The sequence below is a fragment of the Trichoderma atroviride genome, chromosome 3 (genome assembly GCF_020647795.1).
Source record: "Trichoderma atroviride chromosome 3, complete sequence".
NCBI lineage: Eukaryota > Fungi > Ascomycota > Sordariomycetes > Hypocreales > Hypocreaceae > Trichoderma > Trichoderma atroviride.
The window spans coordinates 4,377,729-4,399,638 of NC_089402.1; the positions used below are offsets into that span (position 1 = coordinate 4,377,729).

General features: G+C 50.4%; 8 protein-coding genes across 8 annotated transcripts; 5 read left to right on the top strand and 3 right to left on the bottom strand.

Annotated features, from left to right (window-relative positions):
- Window positions 1-29: 29 nt before the first annotated feature.
- Window positions 30-1,454, bottom strand: TrAtP1_006713 (uncharacterized protein; the record flags this gene model as incomplete). Its single annotated transcript, XM_066113241.1, has 1 exon — window positions 30-1,454. One exon carries the CDS (start codon window positions 1,452-1,454, stop codon window positions 30-32), a length of 1,425 nt encoding a protein of 474 aa, XP_065969327.1.
- Window positions 1,455-3,685: 2,231 nt separating this feature from the next.
- On the top strand, window positions 3,686-4,681 carry TrAtP1_006714 (uncharacterized protein; the record flags this gene model as incomplete). The annotated part of the gene is made up of 2 exons (XM_014082450.1): window positions 3,686-3,975; window positions 4,108-4,681. 2 exons carry the CDS (start codon window positions 3,686-3,688, stop codon window positions 4,679-4,681), a joined length of 864 nt encoding a protein of 287 aa, XP_013937925.1.
- An 848-nt stretch (window positions 4,682-5,529) lies between these two features.
- Window positions 5,530-7,313, top strand: TrAtP1_006715 (uncharacterized protein). Its single transcript, XM_066113242.1, has 2 exons — window positions 5,530-5,942; window positions 6,019-7,313. The coding sequence occupies exons 1-2, from the start codon at window positions 5,851-5,853 to the stop codon at window positions 7,055-7,057; spliced, it is 1,131 nt and encodes a 376-aa protein (XP_065969328.1). The 5' UTR covers window positions 5,530-5,850; the 3' UTR covers window positions 7,058-7,313.
- A 64-nt stretch (window positions 7,314-7,377) lies between these two features.
- TrAtP1_006716 (uncharacterized protein) lies at window positions 7,378-9,174 on the bottom strand (the record flags this gene model as incomplete). The annotated part of the gene is made up of 1 exon (XM_014082447.2): window positions 7,378-9,174. The coding sequence occupies one exon, from the start codon at window positions 9,172-9,174 to the stop codon at window positions 7,378-7,380; it is 1,797 nt and encodes a 598-aa protein (XP_013937922.2).
- Window positions 9,175-9,628: 454 nt separating this feature from the next.
- Window positions 9,629-14,522, top strand: TrAtP1_006717 (uncharacterized protein). The gene is made up of 5 exons (XM_014082446.2): window positions 9,629-11,809; window positions 11,861-12,177; window positions 12,238-12,411; window positions 12,467-13,712; window positions 13,787-14,522. The coding sequence occupies exons 1-5, from the start codon at window positions 9,733-9,735 to the stop codon at window positions 14,296-14,298; spliced, it is 4,326 nt and encodes a 1,441-aa protein (XP_013937921.2). The 5' UTR covers window positions 9,629-9,732; the 3' UTR covers window positions 14,299-14,522.
- TrAtP1_006718 (uncharacterized protein) lies at window positions 14,523-17,575 on the bottom strand. Its single transcript, XM_014082445.2, has 3 exons — window positions 16,711-17,575; window positions 15,153-16,061; window positions 14,523-15,086 (listed from the first exon to the last, which is right to left on the bottom strand). Exons 1-3 carry the CDS (start codon window positions 16,735-16,737, stop codon window positions 14,769-14,771), a joined length of 1,254 nt encoding a protein of 417 aa, XP_013937920.2. The 5' UTR covers window positions 16,738-17,575; the 3' UTR covers window positions 14,523-14,768.
- A 1,102-nt stretch (window positions 17,576-18,677) lies between these two features.
- TrAtP1_006719 (uncharacterized protein) lies at window positions 18,678-20,189 on the top strand. Its single transcript, XM_014082444.2, has 2 exons — window positions 18,678-19,294; window positions 19,362-20,189. The coding sequence occupies exons 1-2, from the start codon at window positions 18,997-18,999 to the stop codon at window positions 20,024-20,026; spliced, it is 963 nt and encodes a 320-aa protein (XP_013937919.2). The 5' UTR covers window positions 18,678-18,996; the 3' UTR covers window positions 20,027-20,189.
- A 954-nt stretch (window positions 20,190-21,143) lies between these two features.
- On the top strand, window positions 21,144-21,749 carry TrAtP1_006720 (uncharacterized protein; the record flags this gene model as incomplete). Its single annotated transcript, XM_014082443.2, has 4 exons — window positions 21,144-21,256; window positions 21,362-21,506; window positions 21,610-21,668; window positions 21,719-21,749. 4 exons carry the CDS (start codon window positions 21,144-21,146, stop codon window positions 21,747-21,749), a joined length of 348 nt encoding a protein of 115 aa, XP_013937918.1.
- Between the last annotated feature and the right edge of the window lie 161 nt (window positions 21,750-21,910).

A 21,910-nucleotide genomic window follows, 5' to 3' on the forward strand; every position in this document is an offset into this window, starting at 1 on the left:
TCTTGTAACGGAAGCGGGGACGATGATATTCATCCGTCGTCCCCCCCTAGTTTGACCTTGTAGTAAGGCCATGAAAGCTTGAGAGCGGGCATGCCATGTTCAACAGAAATGTTTCCAAGCGTGGCCCGAACTTTGCTTTGGTGGTTCTCTTTCAAAAGCTCATATGCCTCATCATTAGATAGGTTAAACCGTTGAGAGACATCCCGGCCCATATTGCCGTTCGCCATGCGCTTCATCTTAGCCTCTTGCCGCGGTCTTTTATTAGGGTGATATGACTCAGTCTCCAACAGAAGATATGGGTCGGTGGTATCCAAATGAACGCGCTTAGCGCCTCGTCGAGTGGCATCTTCAAAATTATCGAATGAAGGTGCAGTGTAGCGGGGAATCTCTGGCAAACCGAGCTTGATTGCTTTGCGCTTCTTCTGATGTGGTTGGGGATCGTCTGCAATATCCATCAAAAATTCAGCGTCCCATTCATCATCTTGCTCGGCTTCCTCAATGTGACGTTTCTGTGATAGGGTTGCCTGCTCTGCAGCCAGCTGTTGGGCCGCAAAGTTCTTCTCAACGCTGTCAATATGGACGTTCCAATCTTCGCATGCTAGTTCAATGTCACGCAATGTGAAGCCCATGACAGTTTCAGCGTCGGAGTCAGGGTCGATGTCAAATTGCGCAGCATCTTCCTCGCGGCTATCGCTCACAAGACTGCAGTGAACAAGACCATTAACCGCCAGTTCATGCGATTTTGCCTTTGTAGCTGAACTTGCTGGTCCAGGAATGCGAAATAGCTTTTCATCATCAGGAGCCAAGTCGAGGCTCAGCTTGCTCGTTACAAGATATTTCGGTTTCTTTAGCGGTCTCTTCTCCTTCCATGTCGCTTTCTTCGCCGGCAAAAGCTCACTCCAGGTAAGAATATGACCCTTTTTGTACGCTGGCCACGTCGCCTTGAGAAGGTCCCCAATCGACTCAGCAGGAGCAGGAATGTCGGGATCCTGGTTAGCCGCGCCATTGACATGGGGATCAGGGTCGAAGTTGATAGCTCCGAAACTGATGCCTGAGCTGATGGCCTGCGAATCATCGGCTGCCTCGGCGTCACGGACGTGGGGAGCGGGTGAAGCTGGGCCATCAATGGGGTCGATGGGAGAAGAAGGGCCTTCTCCAAAGAGGTCATCTGCGTCGTTGCTTGTGTTTCCATCGTCTGTCAACCCAGGTACCTCGAGCGAGGTGCCTGCGCTGGGTTCTTCTTCGTCGGGAAGGTCGTCGTCGCTGATATCCTCAAAATCTTCTGCGTCATCTGCTTTATTGGTTTGATCGAAAGGCGTATCGTCTATCTTCAGTCCACCGCTGGTGCCATTTTGGCCTTGATCTAGAAGCCGCGCAATCTCACGTTCGTCAGCGGCATCTTGGGCTTTCCAGTCATTCTCGTTGAAAGACGAAAACTCGATATCGTCAGGCATGATCGCGACGCGCCACCTCCCCTCAAAGCGTCCTCCGAGAGGTTTATGGTATTTGAAGGGGCTAAATCATGCCTTTCGTAGGTTGAGATGTCGGCCGTACAGCTTCTGCGGTCGAGCGATCTAGTAGGGCAGGGTGCGGATAAGATAATTTCCTAGGAGTTGAAAGTGAGCATCGGCTGAGCTGGCTTGGACGTTGTTTGGAGGTGGCTCTCCGGCAGAAGATGCGGAAAGCGCTTAGTCATCCGATGTGTTGGTCCGTGCGCACGTGTTTCAGCCTAAAAGCAGTGCCGCTCTGCGCAAGACTGCAATGAATGTGCTGCAGTAAGAAGTTTGCGGATTTCAGTTATTATGATGCTTTTCTCTACTACAGATTCTACAATTATTCATGTGTTGTTTCTGTAAGTGGCTATTTTTTTATGGAGAGCAGGGGTAGTTCGTGCTAATCTAGATCTTATTTCTTTCCCTTTGACACCAAGAATTGGCTTCATACGTCTGACCAGAGAGTGAAGAATAAATCCAAGAAACTTGTATCTTGCGGCCAGATTTCTGATAAAGCTTGTATTGAGATGCGCTGATGAATCCACATGTCCATAAGCTCTACAATTGAAAAGTAAACGAAAAAAACTCTAGTCTAGATGATCCACTCATGCTTGGGTGCTTCACTGAACAAAGCATAAACAAGTGACCGTATCATGCAGAAACTTTACTCACTCAGGAGCTCTTACAGTTTTCGTTACCAGGCAGTTTTGAACAAGCTTCCATGTTGGAACCACCCCATCAGTGTAACTAATCGGTAAAGGTCAAAAATTGCACAACGTGGAGAACCTTCCTGCTTCTATCCATATTGTACTCACACAGCCATGGGATCGTCGATTTCACTATGCGTAGAGTAGCTGATGCGACGGTTCTGCCGTCCTATTTTTGCCACCCTGTTGTGAATTGAGAATGTGGCTAAGCACTGCAGATTGAAGACAAAAGAGAGAATACTGTAATGTGTAAGATACTTAATGAACAGGTCGCAATAGGGGGAAGGTGGAGGCATATCTACTATGTTTCGGCCTCTAAGGATCTGTTCCTTGCTTGTACATGCCGCGTAATAGTGTTGCAGTTTCGGGAGTTGGTAATATGTTCAGAATTTGCGCTGCTAAGTATTCTAGAAACTGAGTCGCTGAATAGGGTGTTATTAAACATGAAGCTAATGCACGCGCGCGCGGGTGGACCATCTGATCTGCAAATACATACATATAAAGCCTTTCTCTCGTTCAGGAATATTCCGTCGGACTTACTAGGCTCTCTTCGTTGTTCTAAGATGCGGTAAAGGCATCTACACCGCCTTCGATTCGCATAAGTGCTTACAATTCCTGACGTAGTTGGAGTTGATAGCCAAGCAGGAAGCAGAAAAACAGTGACTGCAAATTAAATACGTGCGTATAAAGCGATAACATCAGCACCTTTTACGCTATCGGCTTTGGCAGTTGTATGTATGTGCATAATCTTGCTCCGAGTGCTCAAAATCCTCGCATTCCCTGTTTTTCTGTCCCCCGCCTGGTAGTATTTCAAATTGTTAGCGCATGCAGTAAGACTAAAAAGAGCGAGCGTATTCTAAACGCACAGTTTCTGTACCGCCACGACATGGTATAAGCTTCAATGCTTGAGCGCTGCGCACCTCTGCCAAGGACCGCTAAGCACTGATGTTGTATACTATTGACAAGTATTACACTGATCTATGGCATTGAACATGAAGATAACAGGGCCTGCAAGGCTGTTGGCAAGGCTGCTAGCGAGGCGGCCAAAGCTCAAGCCCGGACGCAAGGCACAGAGCGGCATGTAACCTGCCGTTTGGAGTAAAATTTGGCGCGCCCAAGCTCAGCCAAGCAGAGCAAAGTTGCGACTCATTCACTGCATGTGCCTTTTCTAGCAGCTGCATGGCGCTCCCTAAAGCCCGGTGGCTGGGTCTCGACGTAATGGTACTTGCACCGACGTTTGTGGCGCGTGTCGGTCGTTTGTGAACTACTACGGCTGCCCCAAACCTGGTCTGGGCTTTCCTTTGTGATGCCAAGCCGCCTAATTCCAATTCGGCCCATCAGTAGTGTCCCTCCCTTCTATATAGCCTGGGTCTTGGCCAAAGGCTTCGGTGCTGTTTCATCTTCTTCTAGTTTTCTTGACCTTGCATCTACCCATACTGGTCGCGTCGTTTAATACCTCCGCCAGCATCGCTATCGCTTGGCACCATGAGATTCAATCTCGCTTTCTTGCTAGCTACTCTCTTGGCCACTGTCATCGCCAGCACTATTGGCGGCCCTCGACATGTGGTCAGAGTAGAGGGCACCTCTCAATCGGATGAGCACGATCTGTTCAAGCGCAAGGGCGGCGGCGGCGGTGGTGGAAGAGGAGGAGGCGGGAGCAGTGGTGGAAAGGGCGGAAGCAGTGGCGGAAGCGGTAGCAGTGGAAGCGGTGGCAGTGGCAGCAGTGGCAGTGGAAGCGGTGGCACCAAAGGTGGCTCTGGAAGCTCTGGCAGTTCGTATGTTTTCCCCTAGGATGGACACTCTGAACGTCCTGGACGCCCTGGATCTTCTGGGCACTCTGGGTCGTCTAAGTACTCCAACTTCTTCCTGCCGCCCCGTTTACACAAGCGACCTAACCATGATTACAGCGGAAATCGATCTCCCAGCTCCAACGTCGGTGGCTCAACTCGTGGAGGAAGCGGGCCTAGACCACAATACGGCGGCGGTCAGTTCTACGGCGGCGGCGCGAGAACTCCTTACCAAGCCGGTGCTCGAAGCCCGGTAGGAGGCATCCTCCCCTTTGCGCTCCTGGGAGGCGCTGCTGCTCTCGCCTTCTGGCCTGGGCTCTGGCTGTACGGTGCCTACCTATACCCATACCACCAGCCATACCACTTCCACAACGAATCCAGCAACCGGAATGAGACCCTGAACGTCATTTGTGGATGTGGCACATACGATGTTTGTAGCTGCGACGACAACAACAACACCGATTACTTTGTTAGCCTTGTCGGAAACGGAAGCTACGATGGCCTCAACAAGAGCGTCGTCAATGTTGCCATGGTCAATGGCACCAACAGCCTTCTTATTAATGGTTCTCTGCCCAACGGCACGACCGCCGACGACCCCAATGCTTCAAGCGCAAACAGCATAAGAACTATGGCTCAAATGATTGGCTTCTGGCCCGCTGTCGCTGCTGTGCTTGTTGCTGTCTTCTTGGCTTGAGAATACGAAGCCTTCACCGATCAGTACTTTTACTTTACTTTGCTTATGTTAATGCTTGCTTTCACGATTACCGAACTTTTTCTTTCTCAACATTCATGTCCAACAGTTTTTACGAATACCAGTCACTACTCTTGACGTGCTACAAAATTAATTTGACGATTGGGCTTGGCGCTTTTTTTGGGCTTTCATTGTACGGTAGATGCTTATTTTGAATTACAGTTTGTGTTGGGCAGTGCTTTTGCGCTTCGGCCATTGCTGGAGATTTGGGGCGTTGGGCTGAGGATTTGGAATCCATAGCAGCCAAAGTCTTAGGGGCGGTTTTAGGGCGGCTTTAGAGTGAATACCCAACATTGAATGTAATGACTATAGAGTTCATTAAAAGGTGGCAGTGCTCTTTAATCTATTCTACGCAGGTGATGAAATCCCTCCGTCAAATCCGTGGCGGCTGGCCACTGAGGGAGGCGATGCTCACCAGGTGGTGCTCATTAATCATGATGATGTTCGGACATGGACGGATGAATGTGGCGAGCGTTATCGTCATGCATTTATACGACATCAAGTTTCCTCCCTGGTTGGCGGATTGTTACGTCGTCTTGCCAATAAGCTTAATGTAAGCTGAGCTAGATGCATGCGGAGTGCATATCACATTGCTGCCATTGGAGCATTTATTGGAGGATTTGGGTAGCATGCAGCGGGCTCGTCGTTTAGGCTATTCAAGGCGTATCGCAAGGCTCTGTCGTCACCTCCTATCGCTATCCGAAGCTAAGATGCTTTGCTACTAGTAGTGCTAAAGATTATACCTGCTGCTTTGTAAAGAGTGACTTTAAAATATGTTTTTACTTGTTTCACTGTTATGGCTATGAAGATGCGAAAAGGCGGAAGAATAGAGCGAGAGGCAGAAAGGCAAAGGCATTTTGAACCTCTGTAAAGGTGACGAGGAAATGAGAAGCAGAGAGGCTTAAGTAAAGCGTCGGCCTGGCGCGTGACTTTGCGCGCTGGGGCTGGCGTGCTGATTGATCATGCTTTTGACTTTAATCACCTCACATGGGCGCATATGATAACGTGCTTGGATTTTTACAAAGAAATGCTGCAAAGTTGGATTTCTCTGTCTCTTGACAAATAAGCAACAGCAAGATTGTCAACTATTCTATGATAAATCTCCTTACACAATGCCCGGTGATGTAGACAAGTCGCTGTTAGAGCGTCTACAAGCGCTGCGGGGTTCAAGCTCCGGCGCATCAAGTCAAGCAGCTCCGATAAAGTACGAGAAGATATTCCAGCCGCTGGGCGTACTCTCGGTAAACGAAAGCAGAGATGAGTGCTAAAATAATTTGCAGGTTCAGTGTAGATGTGATTGAGAGGTCTAAGCCAACAACCAGAGAAGACACACTCGCCGCTCGGTTAAAGTTACTCCGAGCCCAGGATGGCGGCTCAGCCTCGTCACCAGGACAGAAGTCTCTCGAAACGGAGAAGACCGCTACCAGTGTGATACCCCCGTCGTCGTCGTCGGAATCAAGGGCCGCCAAGGCTGGAAATACGGCATCTAAAGAGAAGCCGGCTGAACTGGAAGATGGCGATGATGCGGACTTTATGTTCTCGACAGATGATCAAACGTTGGAGGAGCTGCTTGGCGATGTCAGTGCTGATGACAATCTGGTGACGGAGCCTAGCGATGAGCAAGTCAAGGCGCTGTTAGAAGAACTATCACTGTCTATACCGAAAGATGACGAAGATGAGGGAGGGCACGAGAAAGAGACCGTCGAGGATTCAGACGATTCTGATGGCGAGCGTATGCAATCTAAAGCAAACGACGTCATCGCCAGGCTCAAGGACGAAATAGAGCTTGAGGCCACCTTGAGAAATACAGACGATGACGATGAAGCCGAGCCTACACTTCAAAACCAGGAAGAAGACCAGCAGGACGATGGAGACAACGGCTCTGCCAACATAGACTTTGTCATTCCTTCACTCCCCTCCAATCTCGACAATCTTTCTGCGTCATCCCCCGGACGGGCCAGCGCTACAGCTGACATGGACGACATAACAGCTCGCATGGCCGCTCTCCGAGCTCCCACCGACGACTCCTTTTCTCTTCCTTCTGTACCTAGTTCCAAGCCTTCTGCACGTGACAAGCCTGTCAAACGACTTACCAGCAAGACGGATTACACGGATGACGATATCGATACCTGGTGCACCGTCTGTCTTAATGACGCTACGCTACGTTGTTTGGGCTGTGATGATGATCCTTATTGCACGCGCTGCTGGAGGGAGATGCATATCGGGCCAGCAGCTGCGTTTGACGATAGGAGCCATAAAGCTGTCCAGTTCACCAGAGCAAGGAAAAAGGACCAACAAAGGGTAGCGCTAGGTGCTTGATATTTCATTAAAAAAGACTCAAAGACCAAAAAATGTCATAAAATCATGTCTGCAAAGAATCTCTCGGGCTGGGCGTCTCTTAGCTAGAGCAGCTTATACACGCCTTTCCCGGGATAAAAACAGGCTAATAATGGAGTATTCGCCAATGTTGACTCCGAACTTCCCATGTCCAAGCCGTGCAATACCATGACCCGAAACCATTTCCCATCAAAGACAATCTAAGTCACCCAATTTCCCAACCCTAATCCATAGCTATAAATAACAAAAAAAAAAAAAAAAAAAAAAAAAAAAAAAAAGGCTCTGTAAGATTGTTGTCCTATCTAATTGCCTTGTGGTCGTGAACCTCGAATCAGTACGGGCCCATTCCTTGAATTCCTATCGGATTGCCCGGGCTGTCCCCTGACGTCCTGCCAAGTCGCACCGAACCGGCGGCTGGTCGAAGCAAGAAGGCTTTCTTCTTCATCCGCCTCGGCAAACTCATCAATCTCAGCCATATTTACTCTGGGAGTGCGCACCAGCGCCGTGATGAAGACGATGAGGAAAATGCCCATGAACACATACTGTGCCCAGAAATCAATGATACCGAAAAGTGGCCAAGTGATGGTAATACGATTTAAAAAGGTAGACATCATAGATGGTGTGCACACATCTTTGGCATGCTTGTAATTGAGAGCGTCGGAACAAGGGCGAATTAACTCTGGGTGGTTTTTGCAGTTAGGCTGGGCTCCAGGATACGCGGGCTCGTTTGTGCAAAACGTCTGGGTTCCGTAAAACGAATACTGCGGAGCCACAAACATAGCAATGGCATAATTGATGGCCAAGGTGATAAGCGAGAGCATGACCGTCGCAATGAGAAGGGCCTGCGGGGCTGTCCTGCCTCTGCGGATTTGGAAGATTCGGATCCAGAGGAACCGTATACCGACGGCAGCAATACCGGAGATAGAACTGCTGAAGAGAATGAGGACCAGTGAAGCCATCAAGATGTAATCGACAGGGAATGCTTTGGCAGCCTTCACAAAGATCCAATTCATTGGCTGGAAAATGTGAACTTCGCCAAGGATGTAACCACAACGCTGCTTGCAGATCGAGTTCTTGGCCTTGTCGATGCCTGTGATAAACATGGATACCCAGATCACAATTGCGAGAATCAAGAGTAGAATTCCACCGAGCATCTTGATGGGTCTGACAAGCGCGCACAGTTTGAGCCAAATCTGATATACTCGACTCTTTCCTTCACCTAGTGCCTCGGCAGCAAGGCGTTCGCGCCGAACCAGAGTCTGTTCCTCTCTGACGAGAGCATCCAGTTCCCTTCTATCCTTACGTGGCATGCCATCTTCGCGGCCTGCATTACGCAGCTCAAGTTGGCGCTGGCGCTCTCGATTTTGCTCGAGCTGTGAAGCTGTGGTAGCTGAAAGCTGCGGCGCTGAAATTGGGGGCGCTGATTTGATGAAAGAGACTGGCATGAGAGCAAGTCCTGCGCTGGTGTAAATAACATAGAGGAAGGTTCCCAGCGTTACCAAAAGACCAAGAGCAAAAGTGAGCGCCTTCTCGCCATGATTTTGAGACAGTAGGCCCTTGTAGTAATCGAGATCCCAATGACCCTTATTGCCACCGGCTGCAGGGACGAAAAAGCCTAGAAGGAAGAGGACGATGGTGAGGGTAACGAAGAATAGGGTATACTTGGTGGCAGCCCAAAAGCGGCCCTTCCACGTGCGGCCCTCCTCTTCGAAAGCAACCTCATCGTATTCCTCATACCAGAAGTATGCAAACGGAATTGCCAAGAGGCAGAGAAGAGCATCAAAGCTATAAAGCGAGTAATACACAATCTTGAGAGTCAAGAGAATATCCGCAACTCGTTTTGGCGTGGCCCAATCTTTCTTGGCGCCTAGGCTTGAAGACCCTGTGGATGAAACTAGGGCGATGTCGACAGGAAGAAGCAAGACGGTCGCGAGAAGAGATGTGAGACTGACGATGGCCACTATGCTGACCATCGCCGAGCGATCGATGGGCGTTTGCCACGTGAATGTCGTGATAATCGCAGCCCCGAGGCATAGCAAGATGGCCACCGCATACGCCAACCATATTAAACCGGCTTGGACGTGGCCTGCGTCGGCCATGGTGGGCGATTTGGTGATTCAATCGTGATTCGTGCTATTTTTGAAGACTCCTTGATGGCGAGCAAATTTCAGTTTGATGTATCTGTCATGGGATTGTTGTAAGCGTTCCGTGTTGTTTCTTTCGGAACGCGTGGCGGGCGTTGACTTTGTCTGGATTGTGACGCAATGCCAGCATCACGAGCTGTCTCAGCACATGCACTCCCTGTTCTAGAGCTCTTTCAGGCACATCTGGTGCCTGAGCTAGAGCTGAAAGCCCCCACAACAGCAGCTGAAGGGGCAGCCTAAGCAAGGCCGGGTAGTGGCTACTCTGCGCCGTTACCGTACTATGGCCAAAAATTTGGGTATTCGGTACAGCCGGCGCCAGCACATGCCTGTTTGTTAGCAGCCCGGCACGGCAGCGCGTTGATCCGCTATGGAGGCCACTGCCGGCCTCAACGCAGCTCCCCGGATAGCACATACCCACCTCAACGGAAATTGTTTTGCGACAAGCCTGGTCTCATTGATAGCAGCAAAACTCAGTCGTGCTCGTCAGACGGCGGAGGAAATGCTCTTGCAGCAATGCAAGTTTACACAGAGCTCACGGCTCCCACAGCCGTTACGCAATGCCTGAGCTTACCTCTTACATCTGCTACCGCGAACAATCTGGTGGTCGCAAAGGGCTCTCTACTACAGATCTTCACGGTCAAGGCTATCTCGACCGAGCTTGACCCCGAATTCCAGCCCAGCCAACCGACTGAGACGGAAACGCGGTTTGACCGCCAGGTAAATGATGACGATGGCCTCGAATCCTCCTTCCTGGGCGGCGAATCGATGTTTATGCGAACCGATCGGACGAACAATACGAAGCTGGTGCTCATCGCAGAGATTCCACTCGCAGGAACCGTCATTGGGCTGGCAAGGGTGAAGACCAAAAACACCGCATCTGGTGGTGAGGCTCTGTTGCTGGCGTACAAGGCGGCCAAGATGTGTCTGGCCGAATGGGATCCGAAGAAGAACGAGCTGGAGACCATCTCCATTCACTATTATGAAAAGGAAGAGATGCAGGGATCACCATGGGAAGAAGTCTTTGGGGAGTATGTTAACTACCTTGAGGCAGACCCTGGCAGTAGATGTGCCGCATTCAAATTCGGCACTCGAAACCTTGCCATTCTGCCGTTTACTCGGTCTGAAGAGGATCTGGAGATGGAGGACTGGGACGAGGATCTAGACGGGCCTCGGCCAGTTAAGGAACATACAGCAGCTGCCAACGGAGATGGCAACAATGTAGAAGCAGCTTATACCCCGTCTTTCGTCTTGCGTCTGCCCCTCCTAGACCCGAGCCTGCTTCATCCTGTGCACCTCACCTTTCTGCATGAGTATCGCGAGCCCACCTTCGGTGTCCTTTCTTCCAGTCAAGCGCCTGCTTCTTCACTAGGCTCAAAAGACCACCTATCGTACAAAGTGTTTACTCTAGACCTACAACAGAGAGCATCGACAACCATTTTATCGGTGACTGGCCTGCCGCACGATCTTTACAAAGTCATCGCATTGCCTGCTCCTGTTGGCGGTGCTTTGCTAGTTGGACAGAATGAGCTGATCCATGTTGACCAGTCTGGAAAACCAAATGGCGTGGCTATCAATCCTATGGCCAAGCTAGCAACATCCTTTAACTTGACCGACCAATCAGACTTGAATTTGCGCCTTGAAAGCTGTGCTATTGAGTTGCTCGCTATCGAAAACGGCGAGTTACTTTTAATATTAAATGATGGTCGATTGGGCATCATTTCTTTCAAGATTGATGGACGAACGGTATCTGGTCTTGGCGTCAAGCTGGTGGGCGCAGATTGCGGTGGCAATATCATCAAGAGTAGAGTCACATGCATTTCTCGACTAGGCAAGAATGCATTCTTCCTGGGGAGTGAAACGAGCGATTCAGTCGTGCTAGGATGGTCGAGAAAGCAGACGCAAGAAAAGCGCAGGAAATCCCGACTGATAGACACAGATTTAGCTTTGGATGTGGATGAACTCGACCTCGAAGACGATGAAGAAGACGATGACTTGTACGGAGATGACTCTGCTACCACTAAACCCAACCAAACGGCCAATGGGGGAACGGTCAAGTCCGGGGATATATCTTTTCGAATACACGACACCCTACTCAGCATTGCGCCGATTCAAGACATCACATGTGGGCAGTCTGCCTTTTTACCTGATAGCGAAGAAGCCACTCTAAATAAAGGGGTCTCGGCTGACTTGCAACTTGCCTGTGCCGTTGGACGTGGAGAGGCAGGCTCTATTGCAGTCATCAACCGCGAGATCCAGCCCAAAGTTATTGGCCGATTTGAGTTTCCGGAAGCCAGAGGGTTTTGGACAATGTGTGTAAAGAAGCCAGTTCCGAAATCACTGGGCACGAATGCCGGGGCAGCGGGCGATTACGACGCTCCTATCCAGCATGACAAGTTCATGATTGTTGCCAAGATCGATCTGGATGGCTACGAAACCTCCGACGTATATGCACTAACAGCTGCGGGCTTTGAGACGCTGAAAGAGACGGAATTTGAGCCGGCTGCTGGATTTACGGTTGAGGCTGGCACAATGGGAAATCAAATGGTAGTGATCCAGGTGCTCAAATCGGAAGTTCGGTGCTATAATGGAGGTAAGTTGAATGACGCCCGAGACTGTAGTGCAGCTGCTAATTGATATCAAGATCTGGGCTTGATCCAAATTTTACCCATGCTTGACGAAGAAACCGGCGCGGAACCCCGTGCCGTCAGTGCAAGTATCGTTGACCCCTACTTGCTCATCATTCGTGACGACGCAAGTGTTTTCCTCGCACAAATCGACAGCAACAATGAGATTGAAGAGATTGAGAAGACCGACAGTGGCCTTACATCCACAAAGTGGGCAGCCGGTTGCTTATACAAGGACACCAAGGGCGTCTTTCAGGCAAATCAGGGCGATCAAGCCAAGAAATCAGGTGAAGAGGTCATGATGTTCTTGCTCAATACCGCAGGAGCTTTACATGTAAGCGGCATTTGCTTAGGAAGACTTGAAGATTACTATCACACGAGCTAACTCTTACAGATCTACGCATTGCCGGATCTCTCAAAGCCTGTCTATGTAGCTGAGGGACTCTCATCCATACCTCCCCATCTCTCAGCCGATTTTGTGGCCAAGAAAGTCGCTTCACGAGAAGCCCTGACGGAACTTGTCGTGGCAGACCTTGGAGACACCGTCCACTACTCTCCTTATCTAATTGTATGTATCCTTCTGTTATCAACTGTTGACGATAGCTAACAAGAAGGCTCGCTAGCTGCGTCACTCTACTGATGATCTCACCATTTACGAGCCCATTCGCCTGCCGACCGATTCACCTACTCGCAACTTATCGGACACCCTCTTCTTCAAAAAATCGGCGAACTCTATCTTGGCTAAGAGCACCGTAGAAGATCCATTAGAGGACACCGCACAGCAACCGCGCTATGTTCCCCTGAGGATTTGCGCAAATGTGGGAGGCTACAGTACCGTGTTCCTTCCCGGTCCTTCGCCAGCTTTCATATTGAAGAGCAGCAAAAGCGTCCCCAGAGTGGTTGGGGTTCAAGGTCTTGGCGTTCGCGGCATGAGCACTTTTAATACCGAAGGCTGTGATAGGGGTTTCATCTACTCAGATTCCGAGGGAATTGCCAGGGTTACACAGCTGCCGAGCAAAACTAATTTTACAGAGCTGGGCGTCTCGGTCAAGAAGGTTCCACTAGGAAACGATGTCCGCCACGTTGCCTACCACCATCCTACCGAAACGTACATAGCAGGCTGCGCAGTGACCGAAGGCTTTGAGCTGCCAAAGGATGACGATTACCACAAGGAGTGGGCCAAAGAATCGCTCTCGTTCCATCCTTCCACGGTTAGAGGAAGCCTCAAGCTCATTAGCCCCGTCACATGGACTGTTATTCACTCAATCGACATGGAGCCTGGCGAGTCCATTGAATGCATGAAGACTTTGCATCTCGAAGTATCGGAGGAGACAAAAGAACGCAGGATGCTTCTGGCAGTGGGCACTGCCCTGACAAGGGGCGAAGATCTCCCCACCCGAGGACGCGTACAGGTTTACGACATTGTAACCGTCATCCCTGAGCCGGGTAAACCAGAGACGAACAAGAAACTCAAGCTTCTAGCCAAAGAGGAAATCCCCCGTGGTGGTGTGACGGCTTTGTCTGAAATTGGCACTCAAGGCCTCATGCTGATGGCGCAAGGCCAGAAATGCATGGTGCGTGGTCTGAAGGAGGACGGCTCATTGCTTCCGGTGGCTTTCCTAGACATGAGCTGCCACGTAGCATCAGCACGAGAGTTGCCCGGCACCGGCTTGTGTCTGATAGCAGACGCATTTAAGGGACTGTGGTTTGCTGGATACACCGAGGAGCCGTATACTTTCAAGGTGCTTGGCAAGAGTAGCGGGTCTTTACCGCTGCTGGTAGCAGATTTCCTCCCCGATGGTGAAGATTTGTCCATGGTTGCTGTGGATGCGGATGGCGATATCCATGTTCTCGAATTCAACCCAGAACGTAAGTTTTCTTTACCCTCGTCTTGCTACTGACTGTAGCTGAAACTTGACGAATGCTAACCTTTCTTTTCAAAGACCCCAAATCCCTCCAGGGCCATCTCTTGCTTCACCGCACCACCTTCAGCGTGACCCCCAACCCTCCCACCTCTACTCTCCTCCTCCCACGCACTCTTCCCGCATCCCAATCCGCCACGGCCTCACAAGACTCTTCAACCCCACAACCTCACCTGCTGCTCCTCGCCTCCCCATCAGGCTCTCTAGCCGCCCTGACGCCCCTCCCCGAATCGGCATACCGGCGGCTCCTGTCCGTCACAAACCAGCTCTTACCGGCCCTCGTCCCCCACGGCGGCCTCCACGCCAGAGCACACCGCGCCCCTGAGGGCGGAGGCGGCATGTCGCGCATGGTCGGCGTCGAAACGGCCGCGTCTGGCCGCGCCATTGTCGATGGCGCAATCTTGACTCGGTGGAATGAGCTGGGCGCCGCAAAGAGGGCCGAGGTGGCGAGCAGGGGCGGGTATGACAGCGTGATGGAGTTGAGAGAGGATTTGGAGGCTGTCTTGGGATGGAGTGGGCTTGCATATGTTTGAGATGAATACACATGGCAGATGGATGGAGTATAGCTTAAGCGTTGAAACTTGGCACTTGATCGCGATAGGAATAGGACATGGCTTCGACAATATATCATATAGCCATGGAATGAAAACTTTGGACGTATTTTGAACTACAGAGGTGATGTATTAAAGGACAGCACATGGTGACAGGTCTTGATTCATACAGCAGATAACTCGATCGACTGTTTTCATTTGACCCTTACTTGGAATAAATATATATAATTCCTGATCCAAAAAAATAATAACCTGCCATTCAGCGCTCTATAATACATCCGATTCCACACAATAAGTACCTTTGGAACCAATCTCATAGCCTTGATACGCCGTATTTAAATCATATCCACATGAAAAGCCCTTGACCCTTTTCTTGTAAAAAAAAACATAGTAAAACATATACACAACGTAGACATTTGCTATTTTTACGAGAGCTCAGTTTTTCGCCGAGGTTACTCGCTGACCAATGCCTTTGTCTTCTCACGGAGACTGCCCCATCGTCGCTTCAAACCGTTGCTCAACTTTTTGCCGGTAGAGTTCCGGCGTTGCAAGTCGCTGTTGTTATAAGCGTTTCCGCTAGACGAAGAGTTGTCGCGAAAGGCAATGCTGATGCTGCGCTGGTGCTTGGATGGACCGCCGCGACTGTATAGGCCGGACTGCATTTCAATCTCATCGGGCTCGCCTCTTTGGACGCGCTTCTTTTCCTTCAGGTCCTTTTCAAAGGTATAAGAAGGTTCTCCTTTTCCTTTGAGGTCGTCGGGGTGGTATTTCTAAAACTGTGTAAGCATTGCTTCAAAAGTCTCTTCTGGCAGAGGAAAAAAGGAGGGTGGTAGTACCATATGATCCCAACGCTTGTATGCGCCACCGGGGGCATCTGGTTCCCGCATAAGGTCGGGGCCTTCTTCGTAGCTCAGCCGTCTGCCGGAAAGATCCATGCCTCCAGAAGGAACGGTCGCAGTCCCTTGAAGGGGCAGATGACGCTCCAAGCTGTCGACGATGAACTCCCGAGGTGTGGCTCGCAGAGTTTCCATGTTTGAGTCCTGGACTGCGGCAACCGGCGAGTATTTCTTATTCAGGTTGCGGCTGATGAGCGTAGCATCATACGGTCCGCCGTGGTGATACGTGCCGCCGATGGTATCGAGGGCATCAATCTGGTCGACATCGGAGATGCGTTTCCGGTGGCGGTGTGGCCGTTCAGCAGCCCGGGCATCGTTCCTAATGACGTCCAGGGGCCTTGGGGACAAGTCTCCGGGGAAGCGCTCGTGGAGAGAGCGACTGCGGCTGGGACCGTGACCGGGATCTGAACGAGGGCCCTGTCGATGGGTTGGCGAAAAGCTATTCATTGATTGGCGTTGATGCGCTCTTGTCGCGCGGTCTGCGTTGGGAGAATCAGGCGGAGAGATGAGCGTCTTATCCTCGACCATGTCGGCTGATCCGTCGGATGAGGCGAATGGATTTGACGGGTGGAACTTTCGGTTTGGGCTCCCTGATTGGGGTGGTGTGGGATATTTATCAGTTTGGTCGCTCATTTCTGGCTGCATTGTGTCGCCGGACAATCTCATGGATTTATGTTTGAAGCGAGAATCTGGGTTTGATTCCTGGCGATGATGCTGTCGTTGTTGTTGTCGTTGTGAAGACGATTGAGCTTGCAGAGATGCGCGATAGTGATTAAAGTGAGAGGATCCAGGCCCAGTTTCTTGGTTTGGCTCAGGAGCAGTGAGAGGGTCTAAAATATACTTTCGGGCCTGAGTTAAAGCGTGTCAGTTATTTAGAGTTTCCTCGTGTTATGACACGCAATTGACGTGCTAGATTGATTTAATTCTGGTGTAAGTGGAAGGCCCAATGCGATGGAGACAAAGCATCTTGATATAAGGCGTGGGAAGTGGGGAATGACGAAATGGCTTGCGGGCTAATCACAGGGGACGCTGCAAGAAGCTTTGAACGAAGACCGGCGAAAAGAGAAGAAGGGCTCGATGGCCTTGCCAGATCGAACAATAAGCAGCAAATACGGCACAACACGCAGCATCAAGCCTGCTGAGCCAAGCAGCATCATCCGATCGGCGCAGGTCCACCTGAACCCTTTTTTCGCTATCCATGCCCCGCTGACGCCGAATTGGTGACGCAACGCAGCGCTCCAGGCTCGGTGGGCGGGCGGGATCCGGGATCCTTGCCTGGTTGCGTCGTTCAGGGTTCGCTCGTGGGATGACCCTGGTTTGCGATCGGCGCGGATCAACTGCAGGTGACGAAGGGCATTTGCGACGACGAGACGGAGCAGCTTCTGCTTGGCAGGGCACAAAGTGATGGACGGCAGATCGGTGATGGAGCAGGGCAGCATGCTGAGGATGGTGTTGACGGATGACAGGAGGAGGGAGCTGTGAATTGCAGCAAACTTACCCAATCTTTATCTAAATGGTCGTCCATGTTGACAGATGAAAAACGAAGAATAGAAGGATGGGAAAATGTCGCAGCCGATGGAACTCGTGTGGTTTTTCTTAATGTGGACTGCGACTAATAGACGGGACGTCCGGACGTGACGGCGAGAGGGAAAAAGTGGATGAACGAGAGACGCAACACCAAATCGTCCCAAATTCGTCTGTTCCTAGACGCTTCGAATAAAAGCGTGCTTATAGCTTCAAAGTGAGAGGAGAGCAGACTACCCGATTAGTCTGCTGGTGGTGATTGTACGAATGGATGCCGCGTTGCCAACGTATACTTGATTTGGGGCTATCAAGGTAGACAGTCTTATTCAATACGAAAAGCGAATGAGGAGAAACACCGCCAACAAGGCAGCAAGCGTCGCAACAAGCCAGTAACGAAGACAAGCTACAGTCAAACGAGAAGACTGGACTTGTGAGAAGAGACGATTGACAGGAGAAAAGCCATTTGGAGTAAATGGGGTAGCGGGAGCTATTTAAACTGAGTCGAGTCGCAGACCGTTGCAAAGTGCGAGGAGCCTTTTTTTTGGTCACATCCACGCGTCAGCTGCAGGCACCTCTTTAGTAAAATTCTCCGGTGAGAGAGCCAAGAGGTTTAAAAAAAAATAAGCAACCACATTAGAGACCCCAAGCTGGGCAAAGTGGCGAGGCCGAGGCCATGCCGCTGCTAGTTGCGGCAAAGCGTGTGTGCCATGTTTGGTTCATGTGTTGAGTTGAGGGGGACCTACAGTAGCACCAACATGTCTAGCAGCATGCAATAATACCGTGCCATGCTTTGTGGCCTGCGCTAAAAGCCCGCCGCATGCCATTGCGGAAAGTCTATTGGAGTACCAGGACAAGGGCCTGGGAGCATTCTGGCTGGCGTATAAGAAGTCGTATTCGTCGTAATGCACCAATGCTGGAATACCGACTCCTGAGCCGCAATGGCTGGGCGCTGCAATGCTTCTTGTGCCTTTGATGCGAAATCTTCTCCTTGGATACTTTGAATCAAGTGTATCATGATGGTGTAACTGGCTTGATTTGGAGACGATGGCGAGCAGTGGAGCTAGACGCCTCCATTCGCAGGAGCCGCGGGCTGGGCTTGGTTTTGGCTTTTGCGCTGGCGGGCAACGTTTATTGAAAGAGGGGAACGTGCCATGTGAGCGAGGCCACAGTGAGAGTTTAACGGCAGCAATGTTTCATCGCCTGAAGCTTTATTTTTAAAGCTGTAGCTTGTGAGGGTCCTATATCACAGATCAAAATGTTATTCATGCCACAAGATATTATTTACATGTATTGACCTGGGCATCTATTGAGGCGTACATCACTACTATCCAGCCTATATGGCTTCTTTTTACGAGATATGTGATTGACAATAGTCACTAATCAGCTCTTCTCCGGTCTTACTGTACGGAGATGATGCCCGCGGCCATTGCTTCTTTCATCCACCTTGTCCGGCCCATGTCTCATCACCCAACAACCTTTTCAACACAAGACATCGCCCAATAGATACATGCAATGATGAAGCTCTGTCACACACCGTCCATCCCGCTCTAAGCAGCTAAATAATTACCCGGGAATCCTTTTGAATTCTGCCGTCTGGACTCTTTTTCCAGCACACTTTTCTCAGCATGCCAAGCCCTCTCTATATTCCCTGCAGTCGTCGTAAAAACTTAGCAGTCGAGCGCACTGCAAAGGGAACATTTGTTATCTGACAGGGGTCTGCGTCACGCCAGTGTGGCTTTTTTCTTCTTCTTTTCCCCAAACAGCTGTTGCTATTGCTTTTACACGCGCGTGACATAATAATTCCAAAGGCGTCTTGTCTGTCTCTATTCTAGATAAGAAAGAGATGCGATCACGTTTCATCTACGTCAGTTGCGTCAGCCTTCCCGCTCGTTCTTTTCGGCTAAGATGGGAAGCAAGACAGGCAGGCAGGCAGCTTCAGCTATTTTGGGACTGACAGCCCGACGGCCTGGATAAGGTGGCTCGGAACGGGAAAGCTAGCTTATGTAAGGGAAGATCTGTGCTTCGAACCAGGGAGCCAGGCGTTGGAGACTTTTGGTACTCTCGACTCTGGGCGGCTTGTTTACATGGCATCTCATCTCTCAGTTTCTTTCCATCTACACGTATTCAGTGCCACTGAGGCATAAGCTGTATGAATCCTTAGAATCCCGTCTCTCTTTTCCCTTTTTGATATGCTGTCGCCTTGAGCACCCCGGCTTCTGCCACGGCTTTTCCCCTTCCCTCCCACCTGCGCCCCATTTCAATGGCTCTTGTCGACTACTCGTCGTCATCATCAGGGGGTTCCGATAGCGAGAATCCAGAGGCGCTGCCGGCACCACCGGCCAAACGGCGTAGGCGGGATGGCTCCGGGGCTCAGCCCAGCCCTCCGAGCGCTCCGTCAGGGTCCGAATCCAGCCTGCCACCCCTGCCTCCAGCATTCCACGACCTGTATGCGTCCACGGTCCGTCACAGCGTTGTAGATGATCCGGCGCTGCATCAGGGCCGCACGAGGCTGATTCCTCATGTTGTGGGCAACTGGCCCAGTCATCTCTACGTCGAGTGTAAGTAAAGCCAGCCCAGCTCTGTTGTGTTTTGGCTGAGAGGCTAATGCTGCCTGCATAAATCCAGGGCATCCATTGGCTAAGCAGCAGGAGAAGCTGATTCAGTTGATAAGCAGAGTCAATGAGGACATTGGCCAAATCAAGCTGCACAGCTTCATGACAAGCGATTTGGGGACACCATTGCCGCTTCACATAAGCTTGTCGAGGCCTATTTCCCTAACCACCTCCAATAAGGACCAGTTCCTTGACCAGATCTCATCTGCCATCAACACGAGTAACGTGCACCAGTTTTCAGTCAGCCCTAAAAGATTGATATGGTTTAAATCACCCGATTCAAACCGCACGTTTCTTGTCCTCCAGGTAGCAGGCTCTTTGGCCGCAGAGAGCGCTACAACATTGTCAAATCCAGAGCTTATGCGCTTGTTGAAAACATGCAACGACACAGTTGGGTCCTTCGGCCAGCCTGTGCTATATCAGGGCCCGGGGAAAGATGCAGCCGACGAAGCTTTCCATATTTCAATAGGATGGGCTCTGAATCTCCAAGTAGATGAAGCATCTAACAAAGCTCTGAAAGTGTTTGACGATGCCGAGTTCCAATCACTCAAATCGTGGAAGATTCAGGTGCCTGGAGTCAAGGTCAAGATTGGTAACGTTGTAAGCCATCTGCCATTGTCTACGGGTACCACTCTAGCAGCTTCAAAGGACGTATCGAACTCGCTGTTTGGGCTATGAGAGCCTCATGGCTACACTTTGCCTTTACTGTTATTGTAGGCATCGAGAACTAATTAGCATTAGAAAGCGGTATGGTTTATTGCATGTAGACGTGTGTTTTAGAGCAACTGCGCCCTGATTTAGAGACTGGAAGCTATTGCCACTTATTTTTCTGCGTCGTTGTACTTCAGCGTTGATGTCTCGTAGAATACGAGTACATATTTTTTATTTAGTAGCGACAGACTATTCATTACTATTTGGATAGATCAGTTGTAAAATAATACCTATTTTACACCTATTTTACACTGACAAGTTCCAAGGTTCTCTAATATGTGCCAGTCGCAGTGGGAAGAATCAACCTCCGCTACTCCACAGTCAACATGCAGCGAAGTACACGATGCGTCTCCATGGAAACATTATATCTCTGGCTACCCAAGTAGAATGAAAAATGGGCAAGAAAATGAGGATGAGGACATTTTCAGAAGAAGCAAAAAAGGGCACAGCAACAAAAACGGCGGTCAGTTATATCGCAGTCAACTGACCTGCCGCCCTGGCTGCCAACAGCCTAGGCCCCCAGGTCGCTGGCAGTGGCGCCGATTAGTGGCCCTCCAGTGGGTATCGCAGCTCGATTCGAGAATCGTCTGGTCGCAAGCACCGCTGGATTTGTTTACTTGATCCACTGCAGAACCTCCCCCGTTCTTCCTATTTCTTCAACCCCTCCGCCAGCGCATCCGCCAGGTCTCGTGCCGATTTCCTTCTGCTTGTTCGCGATTCTTTCTTGCTTCTTCACTCTTGTCGCGCCTTCCTCTGTACAAACCGACGTCCCTCGTGACTCACGCGCCTCGCGACCCCGCCATTCATTCGACTCGATTCGACTTGACCGCAGCTTTTTCGCACGCACCGATCGAGACTCTGCGCTTCTCTGCATTCGATTTTCACCGCCAACAACCTATCTTGTCCATTTTATCGAATCCGATTCAGCGTTTCAGTCTCTTAAACAGCTCAAGGCGAAGCCAATAGCAATTGGATAAACTGCAGACCAGTTATCCGGCGCGGTACTCCAACTTTACGACCGATCAACGAAGAGATCGCGCTACGCGGTGGACGGTTTCTGCAGCACTAAAATCTCTATAACACCATGTCGCCAATGGATATCGACATGAGCCGACGGAACAAGAGCCCCCGGCCCTTGACGGATTCGGAACGGGCTCGACTAGAAGAGTTTATTGATGCCATTCGCTACTCAGAGAGGTGGGTAAATGATAGCTGTGATTGTTGACTGTGGCTGGAGGGGGAGTTCGTCGATGGGTATACAGAAGTAGCGATTATGAGAATTGAAGAGCTAATAGCCAACAGATATCACGACGACGAATACGAGTATCGCCATGTCCAGCTACCGAAGTTGATGCTCAAAGCAATTCCCAAAGAATACCACGATTCTGCCAAGGGCACGTTAAAGCTTCTTTGGGAAGAAGAATGGAGGGCTATGGGAATGACACAGGTGAGGGGCATACTTTTTTTTTTCTTCCTATCGCGGATTCCCCACGGTTTGAAGGAAGAGTGACGCCAAACAATGCAACATCAACTGACACTAGCTTTCCTAGAGTCTCGGCTGGGAGCACTACGAAGTCCATGAACCGGAGCCGCATATCCTTCTTTTCAAGTGAGTGCCATCGCTATTGACTGATATACAGCCATCTAATCGATCGAAAGGCGCCCTCTCGACTATCAACCTCCGCAGTGAGCCCATGCGCGAACAGGCCGTTGCTCAAATTGTATACGATAACCTCGAATTTTTCGCGTCGACTCATGATGCATGAAGAGTCCCTTTGTTTTAATGTCCCATTACGATTTTTACGGTCTGCATACTACAATAATGTTGGGTTAATAAGCTATGAGATGGGT

Bases quoted from the DNA above. Each gene is read 5' to 3' on its own strand.
- TrAtP1_006718 (XM_014082445.2), bottom strand. From the start codon at position 16,737: ATGGACGACCATTTAGATAAAGATTGG. The intron at 16,062-16,710 runs GTAAGTTTGCTG...GCTTTAACTCAG, and splicing joins ACCATTTAGATAAAGATTGG to GCCCGAAAGTATATTTTAGA. The intron at 15,087-15,152 runs GTACTACCACCC...ACACAGTTTTAG, and splicing joins ACAAGCGTTGGGATCATATG to AAATACCACCCCGACGACCT.
- TrAtP1_006715 (XM_066113242.1), top strand. From the start codon at position 5,851: ATGCCCGGTGATGTAGACAAGTCGCTGTTAGAGCGTCTACAAGCGCTG. The intron at 5,943-6,018 runs GTACGAGAAGAT...AATAATTTGCAG, and splicing joins AGTCAAGCAGCTCCGATAAA to GTTCAGTGTAGATGTGATTG.
- TrAtP1_006719 (XM_014082444.2), top strand. From the start codon at position 18,997: ATGGCTCTTGTCGACTACTCGTCGTCATCATCAGGGGGTTCCGATAGC. The intron at 19,295-19,361 runs GTAAGTAAAGCC...GCATAAATCCAG, and splicing joins CAGTCATCTCTACGTCGAGT to GGCATCCATTGGCTAAGCAG.
- TrAtP1_006717 (XM_014082446.2), top strand. From the start codon at position 9,733: ATGCAAGTTTACACAGAGCTCACGGCTCCCACAGCCGTTACGCAATGC. The intron at 11,810-11,860 runs GTAAGTTGAATG...ATTGATATCAAG, and splicing joins AGTTCGGTGCTATAATGGAG to ATCTGGGCTTGATCCAAATT. The intron at 12,178-12,237 runs GTAAGCGGCATT...TAACTCTTACAG, and splicing joins ATACCGCAGGAGCTTTACAT to ATCTACGCATTGCCGGATCT.